Source organism: Telmatherina bonti (genome assembly GCF_933228915.1).
Source record: "Telmatherina bonti genome assembly, chromosome: 16".
In the NCBI taxonomy this organism is placed as follows: domain Eukaryota; kingdom Metazoa; phylum Chordata; class Actinopteri; order Atheriniformes; family Telmatherinidae; genus Telmatherina; species Telmatherina bonti.
In genome coordinates, this window is record NC_136614.1 from 807,899 (window position 1) to 829,103 (window position 21,205).

At 57.6% G+C, this 21,205-nt stretch overlaps 1 protein-coding gene across 6 annotated transcripts in view; it reads right to left on the bottom strand.

Moving 5' to 3' along the window:
- pex3 (peroxisomal biogenesis factor 3) overlaps nt 1-21,205 on the bottom strand; it is a 33,343-nt gene that overhangs the window by 4,762 nt on the left and 7,376 nt on the right. For 3 of the 6 annotated variants that reach the window (XM_079255395.1, XM_079255394.1, XM_079255396.1), the window contains exons 2-9: nt 10,687-10,818; nt 10,140-10,221; nt 9,969-10,012; nt 9,772-9,893; nt 4,545-4,611; nt 4,422-4,476; nt 4,085-4,288; nt 3,895-4,017 (exon numbers count right to left, since the gene is read on the bottom strand). In XM_079255395.1, the coding sequence (XP_079111521.1) occupies nt 3,895-4,017; nt 4,085-4,288; nt 4,422-4,476; nt 4,545-4,611; nt 9,772-9,893; nt 9,969-10,012; nt 10,140-10,221; nt 10,687-10,818 (829 nt within the window). Of the gene's footprint in view, nt 1-3,717; nt 4,018-4,084; nt 4,289-4,421; nt 4,477-4,544; nt 4,612-9,771; nt 9,894-9,968; nt 10,013-10,139; nt 10,222-10,686; nt 10,819-21,205 lie in introns of those variants that run through there. The other 3 variants (XR_013771628.1, XR_013771629.1, XM_079255397.1) reach the window with 2 other exon arrangements.

Here is a 21,205-nt window from a genome sequence, read left to right on the forward strand (position 1 = left end):
GGTCTGGGTCGGTCTGGGTCAGGACGGTCGGTCTGGGTCGGTCTGGGTCAGGACGGTCGGTCTGGGTCGGTCTGGGTCAGGACGGTCGGTCTGGGTCGGTCTGGGTCAGGACGGTCGGTCTGGGTCTGGACGGTCGGTCTGGGTCGGTCTGGGTCTGGACGGTCGGTCTGGGTCGGTCTGGGTCAGGACGGTCGGTCTGGGTCTGTCTGGGTCTGGACGGTCGGTCTGGGTCTGGACGGTCGGTCCGGGTCAGGACGGTCGGTCTGGGTCAGGACGGTCGGTCTGGGTCTGGACGGTCGGTCTGGGTCAAGACGGTCGGTCTGGGTCTGGACGGTCGGTCTGGGTCTGGACGGTCGGTCTGGGTCAGGACGGTCGGTCTGGGTCGGTCTGGGTCTGGACGGTCGGTCTGGGTCTGGACGGTCGGTCTGGGTCAGGACGGTCGGTCTGGGTCGGTCTGGGTCTGGACGGTCGGTCTGGGTCTGGACGGTCGGTCTGGGTCTGGACGGTCGGTCTGGGTCAGGACGGTCGGTCTGGGTCTGGACGGTCGGTCTGGGTCGGTCTGGGTCTGGACGGTCGGTCTGGGTCGGTCTGGGTCAGGACGGTCGGTCTGGGTCGGTCTGGGTCTGGACGGTCGGTCTGGGTCAAGACGGTCGGTCTGGGTCTGGACGGTCGGTCTGGGTCAGGACGGTCGGTCTGGGTCGGTCTGGGTCTGGACGGTCAGTCTGGGTCTGGACGGTCGGTCTGGGTCAGGACGGTCGGTCTGGGTCTGGGTCGGTCTGGGTCGGTCTGGGTCTGGACGGTCGGTCTGGGTCAAGACGGTCGGTCTGGGTCTGGACGGTCGGTCTGGGTCAAGACGGTCGGTCTGGGTCTGGACGGTCGGTCTGGGTCTGGACGGTCGGTCTGGGTCGGTCTGGGTCTGGACGGTCAGTCTGGGTCTGGACGGTCGGTCTGGGTCAGGACGGTCGGTCTGGGTCTGGACGGTCGGTCTGGGTCGGTCTGGGTCTGGACGGTCGGTCTGGGTCGGTCTGGGTCAAGACGGTCGGTCTGGGTCGGTCTGGGTCAGGACGGTCGGTCTGGGTCAGGACGGTTGGTCTGGGTCTGGACGGTCGGTCTGGGTCTGGACGGTCGGTCTGGGTCTGGACGGTCGGTCTGGGTCGGTCTGGGTCTGGACGGTCGGTCTGGGTCAGGACGGTCGGTCTGGGTCGGTCTGGGTCTGGACGGTCGGTCTGGGTCGGTCTGGGTCTGGACGGTCGGTCTGGGTCGGTCTGGGTCTGGACGGTCGGTCTGGGTCGGTCTGGGTCAGGACGGTCGGTCTGGGTCGGTCTGGGTCTGGACGGTCGGTCTGGGTCTGGACGGTCGGTCTGGGTCGGTCTGGGTCAGGACGGTCGGTCTGGGTCAGGACGGTCGGTCTGGGTCGGTCTGGGTCTGGACGGTCGGTCTGGGTCGGTCTGGGTCTGGACGGTCGGTCTGGGTCGGTCTGGGTCAGGACGGTCGGTCTGGGTCGGTCTGGGTCAGGACGGTCGGTCTGGGTCAGGACGGTCGGTCTGGGTCTCGACGGTCGGTCTGGGTCGGTCTGGGTCTGGACGGTCGGTCTGGGTCGGTCTGGGTCTGGACGGTCGGTCTGGGTCGGTCTGGGTCTGGACGGTCGGTCTGGGTCAGGACGGTCGGTCTGGGTCAAGACGGTCGGTCTGGGTCGGTCTGGGTCAGGACGGTCGGTCTGGGTCAAGACGGTCGGTCTGGGTCGGTCTGGGTCAGGACGGTCGGTCTGGGTCGGTCTGGGTCTGGACGGTCGGTCTGGGTCTGGACGGTCGGTCTGGGTCTGGACGGTCGGTCTGGGTCAAGACGGTCGGTCTGGGTCTGGACGGTCGGTCTGGGTCAGGACGGTCGGTCTGGGTCGGTCTGGGTCAGGACGGTCGGTCTGGGTCTGGACGGTCGGTCTGGGTCGGTCTGGGTCTGGACGGTCGGTCTGGGTCAAGACGGTCGGTCTGGGTCTGGACGGTCGGTCTGGGTCAAGACGGTCGGTCTGGGTCAAGACGGTCGGTCTGGGTCTGGACGGTCGGTCTGGGTCTGGACGGTCGGTCTGGGTCGGTCTGGGTCTGGACGGTCGGTCTGGGTCGGTCTGGGTCAGGACGGTCGGTCTGGGTCGGTCTGGGTCTGGACGGTCGGTCTGGGTCGGTCTGGGTCTGGACGGTCGGTCTGGGTCTGGACGGTCGGTCTGGGTCGGTCTGGGTCTGGACGGTCGGTCTGGGTCAGGACGGTCGGTCTGGGTCGGTCTGGGTCTGGACGGTCGGTCTGGGTCGGTCTGAGTCAGGACGGTCGGTCTGGGTCTGGACGGTCAGTCTGGGTCTGGACGGTCGGTCTGGGTCTGGACGGTCGGTCTGGGTCGGTCTGAGTCAGGACGGTCGGTCTGGGTCGGTCTGGGTCTGGACGGTCGGTCTGGGTCGGTCTGGGTCAGGACGGTCGGTCTGGGTCTGGACGGTCGGTCTGGGTCGGTCTGGGTCTGGACGGTCGGTCTGGGTCTGGACGGTCGGTCTGGGTCAGGACGGTCGGTCTGGGTCTCGACGGTCGGTCTGGGTCGGTCTGGGTCTGGACGGTCGGTCTGGGTCGGTCTGGGTCAGGACGGTCGGTCTGGGTCTCGACGGTCGGTCTGGGTCGGTCTGGGTCTGGACGGTCGGTCTGGGTCAGGACGGTCGGTCTGGGTCGGTCTGGGTCTGGACGGTCGGTCTGGGTCGGTCTGGGTCTGGACGGTCGGTCTGGGTCGGTCTGAGTCAGGACGGTCGGTCTGGGTCGGTCTGAGTCTGGACGGTCGGTCTGGGTCAGGACGGTCGGTCTGGGTCTGGACGGTCGGTCTGGGTCTGGACGGTCGGTCTGGGTCGGTCTGAGTCAGGACGGTCGGTCTGGGTCTGGACGGTCGGTCTGGGTCGGTCCGGGTCTGGACGGTCGGTCCGGGTCTGGACGGTCAGTCTGGGTCTGGACGGTCGGTCTGGGTCGGTCTGGGTCAGGACGGTCGGTCTGGGTCTAGACGGTCGGTCTGGGTCTGGACGGTCGGTCTGGGTCGGTCTGGGTCAGGACGGTCGGTCTGGGTCGGTCTGGGTCAGGACGGTCGGTCTGGGTCTGGACGGTCGGTCTGGGTCAGGACGGTCGGTCTGGGTCGGTCTGGGTCAGGACGGTCGGTCTGGGTCTGGACGGTCGGTCTGGGTCTGGACGGTCGGTCTGGGTCGGTCTGGGTCAGGACGGTCGGTCTGGGTCGGTCTGGGTCAGGACGGTCGGTCTGGGTCGGTCTGGGTCTGGACGGTCGGTCTGGGTCGGTCTGGGTCTGGACGGTCGGTCTGGGTCGGTCTGGGTCAGGACGGTCGGTCTGGGTCTGGACGGTCGGTCTGGGTCAGGACGGTCGGTCTGGGTCTGGACGGTCGGTCTGGGTCGGTCTGGGTCTGGACGGTCGGTCTGGGTCGGTCTGGGTCAGGACGGTCGGTCTGGGTCGGTCTGGGTCAGGACGGTCGGTCTGGGTCTGGACGGTCGGTCTGGGTCGGTCTGGGTCTGGACGGTCGGTCTGGGTCTGGACGGTCGGTCTGGGTCTGGACGGTCGGTCTGGGTCAGTGGGAGGAGCTACGTCCTGCAGTTTGCGGTCAGTGGGAGGAGCTACGTCCTGCAGTTTGCGGTCAGTGGGAGGAGCTACGTCCTGCAGTTTGCGGTCAGTGGGAGGAGCTACGTCCTGCAGTTTGCGGTCAGTGGGAGGAGCTACGTCCTGCAGTTTGCGGTCAGTGGGAGGAGCTACGTCCTGCAGTCTGCGGCAGTGGGAGGAGCTAGATAATTTGATTATCCTCTCTCTGCAGACATTAACATGAACTTCATCAGTGTCCGTCTGCAGACGTGGACTGGGTTGAACCAGCTCACCTGTCAGGTGCGGCGCCGTACACTGGGTCACTTGGAGGCGGGCGGAAGAACTCGGCCAGATTGTCCAGGAGACAAGAGAATCCTCGGTTCAGACAGGTGCTGAGGACGGCAGGGAAGTCTGGACTGCAGAACAGACACATGAAATCTACCTGAACAGCAACGTCTACCTGTCCAGGTGTGACAGACTAACCTGTCCAACATGTCCCGAGTCTCGTCCATCAGTCTGATGGTTGTCACGTCCTTCTCCGTTAATCCACACGCCTGTTCTGCCAGCGCGTTCTCCTCGTCCGCCATCATGTACCGCGACAGGCGGCATTCGGACTCCACCTCGGCTCGGATCCACATCAGCTGCTGCTCCAGGTCCGGCAGGGACAGGGTCTGCTTCAGGGAGAGGCTGCAGGAGGACCAGAACCGGGTCAGGGCCAGAACCGGACCAGGACCGGGTCAGGACCAGAACCGGGTCAGGACCAGGACCACGTCAGTCCCTGGAACCAAATCACACCTGAAAGCCACTCTGGAACACAAACCTGCCCAGAGAGTTCTGCACGGCCTTCTTGACGACCGTCATCAGCTCGATCAGACCTGCAGGGACACAAAGACTAAGAGACCTGATCCAGATCGTCTACCTGGTCTTCATGGTGGGATGTTACCGTCTCCAAGCAGGTGCTGGATGCTTGACAGGTACTGCTGCTGCACGTCTGGAGGAGCCAGAGGAGTCTGAGAGGAAGGAAACTGTTATCAGACATGGCGTGGCATCGTGCGACGACGAGGTGCGACGACGAGGTGCGACGACGAGGTGCGACGACGTGGTGCGACGACGTGGTGCGACGACGTGGTGCGACGACGTGGTGCGACGACGAGGTGCGACGACGTGGTGCGACGACGAGGTGCGACGACGTGGTGCGACGACGAGGTGCGACGACGTGGTGCGACGACGAGGTGCGACGACGAGGTGCGACGAGGTGCGACGACGAGGTGCGACGACGTGGTGCGACGACGAGGTGCGACGACGAGGTGCGACGACGAGGTGCGACGACGTGGTGCGACGACGTGGTGCGACGACGAGGTGCGACGACGTGGTGCGACGACGAGGTGCGACGACGAGGTGCGACGACGAGGTGCGACGACGTGGTGCGACGACGAGGTGCGACGACGAGGTGCGACGACGAGGTGCGACGACGTGGTGCGACGACGTGGTGCGACGACGAGGTGCGACGACGAGGTGCGACGACGTGGTGCGACGACGTGGTGCGACGACGAGGTGCGACGACGTGGTGCGACGACGAGGTGCGACGACGTGGTGCGACGACGAGGTGCGACGACGTGGTGCGACGACGTGGTGCGACGACGTGGTGCGACGACGAGGTGCGACGACGTGGTGCGACGACGTGGTGCGACGACGTGGTGCGACGACGTGGTGCGACGACGAGGTGCGACGACGTGGTGCGACGACGTGGTGCGACGACGAGGTGCGACGACGAGGTGCGACGACGAGGTGCGACGACGAGGTGCGACGACGAGGTGCGACGACGTGGTGCGACGACGTGGTGCGACGACGTGGTGCGACGACGAGGTGCGACGACGTGGTGCGACGACGAGGTGCGACGACGAGGTGCGACGACGTGGTGCGACGACGAGGTGCGACGACGTGGTGCGACGACGAGGTGCGACGACGTGGTGCGACGACGTGGTGCGACGACGTGGTGCGACGACGAGGTGCGACGAGGTGCGACGACGAGGTGCGACGACGAGGTGCGACGACGAGGTGCGACGACGTGGTGCGACGACGAGGTGCGACGACGAGGTGCGACGACGAGGTGCGACGACGAGGTGCGACGACGTGGTGCGACGACGAGGTGCGACGACGAGGTGCGACGACGTGGTGCGACGACGAGGTGCGACGACGAGGTGCGACGACGAGGTGCGACGACGTGGTGCGACGACGTGGTGCGACGACGTGGTGCGACGACGAGGTGCGACGACGTGGTGCGACGACGAGGTGCGACGACGTGGTGCGACGACGTGGTGCGACGACGTGGTGCGACGACGAGGTGCGACGACGTGGTGCGACGACGAGGTGCGACGACGTGGTGCGACGACGAGGTGCGACGACGTGGTGCGACGACGTGGTGCGACGACGAGGTGCGACGACGTGGTGCGACGACGTGGTGCGACGACGTGGTGCGACGACGAGGTGCGACGACGAGGTGCGACGACGAGGTGCGACGACGAGGTGCGACGACGTGGTGCGACGACGAGGTGCGACGACGTGGTGCGACGACGTGGTGCGACGACGAGGTGCGACGACGAGGTGCGACGACGTGGTGCGACGACGAGGTGCGACGACGAGGTGCGACGACGTGGTGCGACGACGAGGTGCGACGACGAGGTGCGACGACGAGGTGCGACGACGAGGTGCGACGAGGTGCGACGACGAGGTGCGACGACGTGGTGCGACGACGAGGTGCGACGACGAGGTGCGACGACGAGGTGCGACGACGTGGTGCGACGACGTGGTGCGACGACGAGGTGCGACGACGTGGTGCGACGACGAGGTGCGACGACGAGGTGCGACGACGAGGTGCGACGACGTGGTGCGACGACGAGGTGCGACGACGAGGTGCGACGACGAGGTGCGACGACGTGGTGCGACGACGTGGTGCGACGACGAGGTGCGACGACGAGGTGCGACGACGTGGTGCGACGACGTGGTGCGACGACGAGGTGCGACGACGTGGTGCGACGACGAGGTGCGACGACGTGGTGCGACGACGAGGTGCGACGACGTGGTGCGACGACGTGGTGCGACGACGTGGTGCGACGACGAGGTGCGACGACGTGGTGCGACGACGTGGTGCGACGACGTGGTGCGACGACGTGGTGCGACGACGAGGTGCGACGACGTGGTGCGACGACGTGGTGCGACGACGAGGTGCGACGACGAGGTGCGACGACGAGGTGCGACGACGAGGTGCGACGACGAGGTGCGACGACGTGGTGCGACGACGTGGTGCGACGACGTGGTGCGACGACGAGGTGCGACGACGTGGTGCGACGACGAGGTGCGACGACGAGGTGCGACGACGTGGTGCGACGACGAGGTGCGACGACGTGGTGCGACGACGAGGTGCGACGACGTGGTGCGACGACGTGGTGCGACGACGTGGTGCGACGACGAGGTGCGACGAGGTGCGACGACGAGGTGCGACGACGAGGTGCGACGACGAGGTGCGACGACGAGGTGCGACGACGTGGTGCGACGACGAGGTGCGACGACGAGGTGCGACGACGAGGTGCGACGACGAGGTGCGACGACGTGGTGCGACGACGAGGTGCGACGACGAGGTGCGACGACGTGGTGCGACGACGAGGTGCGACGACGAGGTGCGACGACGAGGTGCGACGACGTGGTGCGACGACGTGGTGCGACGACGTGGTGCGACGACGAGGTGCGACGACGTGGTGCGACGACGAGGTGCGACGACGTGGTGCGACGACGTGGTGCGACGACGTGGTGCGACGACGAGGTGCGACGACGTGGTGCGACGACGAGGTGCGACGACGTGGTGCGACGACGAGGTGCGACGACGTGGTGCGACGACGTGGTGCGACGACGAGGTGCGACGACGTGGTGCGACGACGTGGTGCGACGACGTGGTGCGACGACGAGGTGCGACGACGAGGTGCGACGACGAGGTGCGACGACGAGGTGCGACGACGTGGTGCGACGACGAGGTGCGACGACGTGGTGCGACGACGTGGTGCGACGACGAGGTGCGACGACGAGGTGCGACGACGTGGTGCGACGACGAGGTGCGACGACGAGGTGCGACGACGTGGTGCGACGACGAGGTGCGACGACGAGGTGCGACGACGAGGTGCGACGACGAGGTGCGACGACGTGGTGCGACGACGTGGTGCGACGACGAGGTGCGACGACGAGGTGCGACGACGAGGTGCGACGACGAGGTGCGACGACGAGGTGCGACGACGAGGTGCGACGACGAGGTGCGACGACGTGGTGCGACGACGAGGTGCGACGACGAGGTGCGACGACGTGGTGCGACGACGTGGTGCGACGACGTGGTGCGACGACGAGGTGCGACGACGTGGTGCGACGACGAGGTGCGACGACGTGGTGCGACGACGAGGTGCGACGACGAGGTGCGACGACGAGGTGCGACGACGAGGTGCGACGAGGTGCGACGACGAGGTGCGACGACGTGGTGCGACGACGAGGTGCGACGACGAGGTGCGACGACGAGGTGCGACGACGTGGTGCGACGAGGTGCGACGACGAGGTGCGACGAGGTGGTGCGACGACGAGGTGCGACGAGGTGGTGCGACGAGGTGCGACGACGAGGTGCGACGACGTGGTGCGACGAGGTGCGACGACGAGGTGCGACGAGGTGGTGCGACGAGGTGGTGCGACGAGGTGGTGCGACGACGTGGTGCGACGACGAGGTGCGACGACGTGGTGCGACGACGTGGTGCGACGACGTGGTGCGACGACGAGGTGCGACGACGTGGTGCGACGACGAGGTGCGACGACGTGGTGCGACGACGTGGTGCGACGACGAGGTGCGACGACGTGGTGCGACGACGTGGTGCGACGACGAGGTGCGACGACGAGGTGCGACGAGGTGCGACGAGGTGCGACGACGTGGTGCGACGACGTGGTGCGACGACGAGGTGCGACGACGAGGTGCGACGACGAGGTGCGACGACGAGGTGCGACGACGAGGTGCGACGAGGTGCGACGACGAGGTGCGACGACGAGGTGCGACGACGAGGTGCGACGACGAGGTGCGACGACGTGGTGCGACGACGAGGTGCGACGACGAGGTGCGACGACGAGGTGCGACGACGTGGTGCGACGACGAGGTGCGACGACGTGGTGCGACGACGTGGTGCGACGACGAGGTGCGACGACGTGGTGCGACGACGAGGTGCGACGACGTGGTGCGACGACGTGGTGCGACGACGAGGTGCGACGACGTGGTGCGACGACGTGGTGCGACGACGTGGTGCGACGACGAGGTGCGACGACGAGGTGCGACGACGAGGTGCGACGACGAGGTGCGACGACGTGGTGCGACGACGTGGTGCGACGACGTGGTGCGACGACGTGGTGCGACGACGAGGTGCGACGACGAGGTGCGACGACGTGGTGCGACGACGAGGTGCGACGACGAGGTGCGACGACGTGGTGCGACGACGTGGTGCGACGACGAGGTGCGACGACGTGGTGCGACGACGTGGTGCGACGACGAGGTGCGACGACGAGGTGCGACGACGTGGTGCGACGACGTGGTGCGACGACGAGGTGCGACGACGTGGTGCGACGACGTGGTGCGACGACGTGGTGCGACGACGAGGTGCGACGACGAGGTGCGACGACGTGGTGCGACGACGTGGTGCGACGACGAGGTGCGACGACGAGGTGCGACGACGAGGTGCGACGACGTGGTGCGACGACGAGGTGCGACGACGTGGTGCGACGACGTGGTGCGACGACGTGGTGCGACGACGTGGTGCGACGACGAGGTGCGACGACGTGGTGCGACGACGAGGTGCGACGACGTGGTGCGACGACGTGGTGCGACGACGTGGTGCGACGACGAGGTGCGACGACGTGGTGCGACGACGTGGTGCGACGACGAGGTGCGACGACGTGGTGCGACGACGTGGTGCGACGACGTGGTGCGACGACGAGGTGCGACGACGTGGTGCGACGACGTGGTGCGACGACGTGGTGCGACGACGAGGTGCGACGACGAGGTGCGACGACGTGGTGCGACGACGAGGTGCGACGACGTGGTGCGACGACGTGGTGCGACGACGTGGTGCGACGTCTGCAGGACCCCGGCGTCTCACCGTGGAGTCCTTCCCCGCGCAGGTGTCCAGGTACAGGTATCCCCCGATGACGTTGAGCTGGACCCGCAGCAGGACCACCAGCATGCAGGTGCTGTAAATCGCCACGATGGTTCGAGTAAAACCTTAGAAACATGGAGAGCACGTCTGTCATCACGTCTTCTGTCTATCAACAGAAACGTTTGCAAGAATAAACTCACTGATGAGCTTCAGGTCCTCCCAGATGTCCAGCTTATTGGCCGGTCTGTGGGACGAAGGACAGAATCTTTCACTCATTAAACAACTTTATTCTTTCTAGAAGCTTCTGGTCGCTTTGACTTCTGCCTGCATGGTTTTAATGTTTTCCTTCTGGGTTCGGGACAAAGACTCACCTGGTCTTCAGGAGGTCTGTCAGGCTCTCCGAGTCCAGCTGGGTGATGATGGCCTCTCTGAGCGGAGGAAGCATGGACAACACTGAAACACAAACATGCCGCATTAATCACCGTCTGGACCTCCTACCCGCCCGGCGCCACCCGGTGGTCTTGACCTCCTACCCGCCCGGCGCCACCCGGTGGTCTGGACCTCCTACCCGCCCGGCGCCACCCGGTGGTCTGGACCTCCTACCCGCCCGGCGCCACCCGGTGGTCTGGACCTCCTACCCGCCCGGCGCCACCCGGTGGTCTGGACCTCCTACCCGCCCGGCGCCACCCGGTGGTCTGGACCTCCTACCCGCCCGGCGCCACCCGGTGGTCTGGACCTCCTACCCGCCCGGCGCCACCCGGTGGTCTGGACCTCCTACCCGCCCGGCGCCACCCGGTGGTCTTGACCTCCTACCCGCCCGGCGCCACCCGGTGGTCTGGACCTCCTACCCGCCCGGCACCACCCGGTGGTCTGGACCTCCTACCCGCCCGGCGCCACCCGGTGGTCTGGACCTCCTACCTGTCATATTGCAGGTCCTCTGGTTGCTTTCGAAGTGGAGCTGCCTCCGGGCCTGGGCCATGAACTCTCCTGCCTCCTTCTCCTGGATCTCCAGGATCTTCTTCTGGGCGTATTTGCCCAGCAGGTAGACTCCTGCCGACACACAACCACACGCACAGTGTTACTGACAGACACACAACCACACGCACAGTGTTACTGACAGACACACAACCACACGCACAGTGTTACTGACAGACACACAACCACACGCACAGTGTTACTGACAGACACACAACCACACGTACGTTACTGACAGACACACAACCACACGTACATTACTGACAGACACACAACCACACGTACGTTACTGACAGACACACAACCACACGTACGTTACTGACAGACACACAACCACACGTACGTTACTGACAGACACACAACCACACGTACGTTACTGACAGACACACAACCACACGCACATTACTGACAGACACACAACCACACGTACGTTACTGACAGACACACAACCACACGTACGTTACTGACAGACACACAACCACACGTACGTTACTGACAGACACACAACCACACGTACATTACTGACAGACACACAACCACACGTACGTTACTGACAGACACACAACCACACGCACAGTGTTACTGACAGACACACAACCACACGTACATTACTGACAGACACACAACCACACGTACATTACTGACAGACACACAACCACACGTACGTTACTGACAGACACACAACCACACGTACATTACTGACAGACACACAACCACACGTACGTTACTGACAGACACACAACCACACGTACGTTACTGACAGACACACAACCACATGTACGTTACTGACAGACACACAACCACACGTACGTTACTGACAGACACACAACCACACGTACGTTACTGACAGACACACAACCACACGTACGTTACTGACAGACACACAACCACACGTACATTACTGACAGACACACAACCACACGTACGTTACTGACAGACACACAACCACACGCACAGTGTTACTGACAGACACACAACCACACGTACATTACTGACAGACACACAACCACACGTACATTACTGACAGACACACAACCACACGTACGTTACTGACAGACACACAACCACACGTACATTACTGACAGACACACAACCACACGCACAGTGTTACTGACAGACACACAACCACACGCACATTACTGACAGACACACAACCACACGTACGTTACTGACAGACACACAACCACACGTACATTACTGACAGACACACAACCACACGCACAGTGTTACTGACAGACACACAACCACACGCACATTACTGACAGACACACAACCACACGTACGTTACTGACAGACACACAACCACACGCACATTACTGACAGACACACAACCACACGTACGTTACTGACAGACACACAACCACACGTACGTTACTGACAGACACACAACCACACGCAGTGTTACTGACAGACACACAACCACACGCACAGTGTTACTGACAGACACACAACCACACGTACGTTACTGACAGACACACAACCACACGTACGTTACTGACAGACACACAACCACACGCACAGTGTTACTGACAGACACACAACCACACGTACATTACTGACAGACACACAACCACACGTACGTTACTGACAGACACACAACCACACGTACATTACTGACAGACACACAACCACACGTACGTTACTGACAGACACACAACCACACGTACGTTACTGACAGACACACAACCACACGTACGTTACTGACAGACACACAACCACACGTACATTACTGACAGACACACAACCACACGTACATTACTAGACACACAACCACACGTACATTACTGACAGACACACAACCACAGACACACAACCACACGTACGTTACTGACAGACACACAACCACACGTACATTACTGACAGACACACAACCACACGTACGTTACTGACAGACACACAACCACACGTACGTTACTGACAGACACACAACCACACGCACATTACTGACAGACACACAACCACACGCACATTACTGACAGACACACAACCACACGCACATTACTGACAGACACACAACCACACGTACATTACTGACAGACACACAACCACACGTACATTACTGACAGACACACAACCACACGTACATTACTGACAGACACACAACCACACGTACATTACTGACAGACACACAACCACACGTACATTACTGACAGACACACAACCACACGTACATTACTGACAGACACACAACCACACGTACATTACTGACAGACACACAACCACACGTACATTACTGACAGACACACAACCACACGCACATTACTGACAGACACACAACCACACGTACGTTACTGACAGACACACAACCACACGTACGTTACTGACAGACACACAACCACACGTACGTTACTGACAGACACACAACCACACGTACGTTACTGACAGACACACAACCACACGTACGTTACTGACAGACACACAACCACACGCACGTTACTGACAGACACACAACCACACGTACGTTACTGACAGACACACAACCACACGTACGTTACTGACAGACACACAACCACACGTACGTTACTGACAGACACACAACCACACGTACGTTACTGACAGACACACAACCACACGTACATTACTGACAGACACACAACCACACGTACATTACTGACAGACACACAACCACACGCACAGTGTTACTGACAGACACACAACCACACGTACATTACTGACAGACACACAACCACACGTACGTTACTGACAGACACACAACCACACGTACGTTACTGACAGACACACAACCACACGTACGTTACTGACAGACACACAACCACACGTACGTTACTGACAGACACACAACCACACGTACGTTACTGACAGACACACAACCACATGTACGTTACTGACAGACACACAACCACACGTACGTTACTGACAGACACACAACCACACGTACGTTACTGACAGACACACAACCACACGTACGTTACTGACAGACACACAACCACACGTACATTACTGACAGACACACAACCACACGTACGTTACTGACAGACACACAACCACACGCACAGTGTTACTGACAGACACACAACCACACGTACATTACTGACAGACACACAACCACACGTACATTACTGACAGACACACAACCACACGTACGTTACTGACAGACACACAACCACACGTACATTACTGACAGACACACAACCACACGCACAGTGTTACTGACAGACACACAACCACACGCACATTACTGACAGACACACAACCACACGTACGTTACTGACAGACACACAACCACACGTACATTACTGACAGACACACAACCACACGCACAGTGTTACTGACAGACACACAACCACACGCACATTACTGACAGACACACAACCACACGTACGTTACTGACAGACACACAACCACACGCACATTACTGACAGACACACAACCACACGTACGTTACTGACAGACACACAACCACACGCAGTGTTACTGACAGACACACAACCACACGCACATTACTGACAGACACACAACCACACGTACGTTACTGACAGACACACAACCACACGTACGTTACTGACAGACACACAACCACACGTACGTTACTGACAGACACACAACCACACGCACATTACTGACAGACACACAACCACACGTACTTTACTGACAGACACACAACCACACGTACGTTACTGACAGACACACAACCACACGTACGTTACTGACAGACACACAACCACACGTACGTTACTGACAGACACACAACCACACGCACGTTACTGACAGACACACAACCACACGCACGTTACTGACAGACACACAACCACACGTACGTTACTGACAGACACACAACCACACGCACAGTGTTACTGACAGACACACAACCACACGCACAGTGTTACTGACAGACACACAACCACACGCACAGTGTTACTGACAGACACACAACCACACGTACATTACTGACAGACACACAACCACACGTACATTACTGACAGACACACAACCACACGCACAGTGTTACTGACAGACACACAACCACACGCACAGTGTTACTGACAGACACACAACCACACGCACAGTGTTACTGACAGACACACAACCACACGCACAGTGTTACTGACAGACACACAACCACACGCACAGTGTTACTGACAGACACACAACCACACGTACATTACTGACAGACACACAACCACACGTACGTTACTGACAGACACACAACCACACGTACGTTACTGACAGACACACAACCACACGTACGTTACTGACAGACACACAACCACACGTACGTTACTGACAGACACACAACCACACGTACGTTACTGACAGACACACAACCACACGTACATTACTGACAGACACACAACCACACGTACATTACTGACAGACACACAACCACACGTACATTACTGACAGACACACAACCACACGCACGTTACTGACAGACACACAACCACACGTACGTTACTGACAGACACACAACCACACGTACATTACTGACAGACACACAACCACACGCACATTACTGACAGACACACAACCACACGTACGTTACTGACAGACACACAACCACACGTACGTTACCGACAGACACACAACCACACGTACGTTACCGACAGACACACAACCACACGCACGTTACTGACAGACACACAACCACACGTACGTTACTGACAGACACACAACCACACGTACATTACTGACAGACACACAACCACACGTACATTACTGACAGACACACAACCACACGCACATTACTGACAGACACACAACCACACGTACGTTACTGACAGACACACAACCACACGTACGTTACTGACAGACACACAACCACACGTACGTTACTGACAGACACACAACCACACGCACGTTACTGACAGACACACAACCACACGTACGTTACTGACAGACACACAACCACACGTACGTTACTGAACGACACACAACCACACGCACAGTGTTACTGACAGACACACAACCACACGCACAGTGTTACTGACAGACACACAACCACACGCACAGTGTTACTGACAGACACACAACCACACGTACATTACTGACAGACACACAACCACACGTACATTACTGACAGACACACAACCACACGCACAGTGTTACTGACAGACACACAACCACACGCACAGTGTTACTGACAGACACACAACCACACGCACAGTGTTACTGACAGACACACAACCACACGCACAGTGTTACTGACAGACACACAACCACACGCACAGTGTTACTGACAGACACACAACCACACGTACATTACTGACAGACACACAACCACACGTACATTACTGACAGACACACAACCACACGTACATTACTGACAGACACACAACCACACGCACATTACTGACAGACACACAACCACACGTACATTACTGACAGACACACAACCACACGTACGTTACTGACAGACACACAACCACACGTACGTTACTGACAGACACACAACCACACGTACGTTACTGACAGACACACAACCACACGTACGTTACTGACAGACACACAACCACACGTACGTTACTGACAGACACACAACCACACGTACGTTACTGACAGACACACAACCACACGTACATTACTGACAGACACACAACCACACGTACGTTACTGACAGACACACAACCACACGCACAGTGTTACTGACAGACACACAACCACACGTACATTACTGACAGACACACAACCACACGTACATTACTGACAGACACACAACCACACGTACATTACTGACAGACACACAACCACACGTACGTTACTGACAGACACACAACCACACGTACATTACTGACAGACACACAACCACACGTACGTTACTGACAGACACACAACCACACGTACGTTACTGACAGACACACAACCACATGTACGTTACTGACAGACACACAACCACACGTACGTTACTGACAGACACACAACCACACGTACGTTACTGACAGACACACAACCACACGTACGTTACTGACAGACACACAACCACACGTACATTACTGACAGACACACAACCACACGTACGTTACTGACAGACACACAACCACACGCACAGTGTTACTGACAGACACACAACCACACGTACATTACTGACAGACACACAACCACACGTACATTACTGACAGACACACAACCACACGTACATTACTGACAGACACACAACCACACGTACGTTACTGACAGACACACAACCACACGTACATTACTGACAGACACACAACCACACGCACAGTGTTACTGACAGACACACAACCACACGCACATTACTGACAGACACACAACCACACGTACGTTACTGACAGACACACAACCACACGTACATTACTGACAGACACACAACCACACGCACAGTGTTACTGACAGACACACAACCACACGCACATTACTGACAGACACACAACCACACGCACATTACTGACAGACACACAACCACACGTACGTTACTGACAGACACACAACCACACGCACATTACTGACAGACACACAACCACACGTACGTTACTGACAGACACACAACCACACGCAGTGTTACTGACAGACACACAACCACACGCACATTACTGACAGACACACAACCACACGTACGTTACTGACAGACACACAACCACACGTACGTTACTGACAGACACACAACCACACGTACGTTACTGACAGACACACAACCACACGCACATTACTGACAGACACACAACCACACGTACTTTACTGACAGACACACAACCACACGTACATTACTGACAGACACACAACCACACGTACGTTACTGACAGACACACAACCACACGTACGTTACTGACAGACACACAACCACACGTACGTTACTGACAGACACACAACCACACGCACGTTACTGACAGACACACAACCACACGCACGTTACTGACAGACACACAACCACACGTACGTTACTGACAGACACACAACCACACGCACAGTGTTACTGACAGACACACAACCACACGCACAGTGTTACTGACAGACACACAACCACACGCACAGTGTTACTGACAGACACACAACCACACGTACATTACTGACAGACACACAACCACACGTACATTACTGACAGACACACAACCACACGCACAGTGTTACTGACAGACACACAACCACACGCACAGTGTTACTGACAGACACACAACCACACGCACAGTGTTACTGACAGACACACAACCACACGTACATTACTGACAGACACACAACCACACGTACGTTACTGACAGACACACAACCACACGTACGTTACTGACAGACACACAACCACACGTACGTTACTGACAGACACACAACCACACGTACATTACTGACAGACACACAACCACACGTACGTTACTGACAGACACACAACCACACGTACGTTACTGACAGACACACAACCACACGTACATTACTGACAGACACACAACCACACGTACATTACTGACAGACACACAACCACACGCACGTTACTGACAGACACACAACCACACGTACGTTACTGACAGACACACAACCACACGTACGTTACTGACAGACACACAACCACACGTACGTTACTGACAGACACACAACCACACGTACATTACTGACAGACACACAACCACACGCACATTACTGACAGACACACAACCACACGTACGTTACTGACAGACACACAACCACACGTACGTTACCGACAGACACACAACCACACGTACATTACTGACAGACACACAACCACACGCACATTACTGACAGACACACAACCACACGCACGTTACTGACAGACACACAACCACACGTACGTTACTGACAGACACACAACCACACGCACATTACTGACAGACACACAACCACACGTACGTTACTGACAGACACACAACCACACGCACATTACTGACAGACACACAACCACACGTACGTTACTGACAGACACACAACCACACGCACAGTGTTACTGACAGACACACAACCACACGCACAGTGTTACTGACAGACACACAACCACACGTACATTACTGACAGACACACAACCACACGTACATTACTGACAGACACACAACCACACGCACAGTGTTACTGACAGACACACAACCACACGTACATTACTGACAGACACACAACCACACGTACATTACTGACAGACACACAACCACACGCACATTACTGACAGACACACAACCACACGCACATTACTGACAGACACACAACCACACGTACGTTACTGACAGACACACAACCACACGCACAGTGTTACTGACAGACACACAACCACACGCACAGTGTTACTGACAGACACACAACCACACGTACATTACTGACAGACACACAACCACACGTACATTACTGACAGACACACAACCACACGCACAGTGTTACTGACAGACACACAACCACACGTACATTACTGACAGACACACAACCACACGTACATTACTGACAGACACACAACCACACGCACATTACTGACAGACACACAACCACACGCACAGTGTTACTGACAGACACACAACCACACGTACATTACTGACAGACACACAACCACACGCACATTACTGACAGACACACAACCACACGTACATTACTGACAGACACACAACCACACGTACGTTACTGACAGACACACAACCACACGTACGTTACTGACAGACACACAACCACACGTACGTTACTGACAGACACACAACCACACGTACGTTACTGACAGACACACAACCACACGTACGTTACTGACAGACACACAACCACACGTACGTTACTGACAGACACACAACCACACGTACATTACTGACAGACACACAACCACACGTACGTTACTGACAGACACACAACCACACGCACAGTGTTACTGACAGACACACAACCACACGTACATTACTGACAGACACACAACCACACGTACATTACTGACAGACACACAACCACACGTACATTACTGACAGACACACAACCACACGTACGTTACTGACAGACACACAACCACACGTACATTACTGACAGACACACAACCACACGTACGTTACTGACAGACACACAACCACACGTACGTTACTGACAGACACACAACCACATGTACGTTACTGACAGACACACAACCACACGTACGTTACTGACAGACACACAACCACACGTACGTTACTGACAGACACACAACCACACGTACGTTACTGACAGACACACAACCACACGTACATTACTGACAGACACACAACCACACGTACGTTACTGACAGACACACAACCACACGCACAGTGTTACTGACAGACACACAACCACACGTACATTACTGACAGACACACAACCACACGTACATTACTGACAGACACACAACCACACGTACATTACTGACAGACACACAACCACACGTACGTTACTGACAGACACACAACCACACGTACGTTACTGACAGACACACAACCACACGCACATTACTGACAGACACACAACCACACGTACGTTACTGACAGACACACAACCACACGTACATTACTGACAGACACACAACCACACGCACAGTGTTACTGACAGACACACAACCACACGCACATTACTGACAGACACACAACCACACGTACGTTACTGACAGACACACAACCACACGTACATTACTGACAGACACACAACCACACGCACAGTGTTACTGACAGACACACAACCACACGCACATTACTGACAGACACACAACCACACGTACGTTACTGACAGACACACAACCACACGCACATTACTGACAGACACACAACCACACGTACGTTACTGACAGACACACAACCACACGCAGTGTTACTGACAGACACACAACCACACGCACATTACTGACAGACACACAACCACACGTACGTTACTGACAGACACACAACCACACGTACGTTACTGACAGACACACAACCACACGTACGTTACTGACAGACACACAACCACACGCACATTACTGACAGACACACAACCACACGTACTTTACTGACAGACACACAACCACACGTACATTACTGACAGACACACAACCACACGTACGTTACTGACAGACACACAACCACACGTACGTTACTGACAGACACACAACCACACGTACGTTACTGACAGACACACAACCACACGCACGTTACTGACAGACACACAACCACACGCACGTTACTGACAGACACACAACCACACGTACGTTACTGACAGACACACAACCACACGCACAGTGTTACTGACAGACACACAACCACACGCACAGTGTTACTGACAGACACACAACCACACGCACAGTGTTACTGACAGACACACAACCACACGTACATTACTGACAGACACACAACCACACGTACATTACTGACAGACACACAACCACACGCACAGTGTTACTGACAGACACACAACCACACGCACAGTGTTACTGACAGACACACAACCACACGCACAGTGTTACTGACAGACACACAACCACACGTACATTACTGACAGACACACAACCACACGTACGTTACTGACAGACACACAACCACACGTACGTTACTGACAGACACACAACCACACGTACGTTACTGACAGACACACAACCACACGT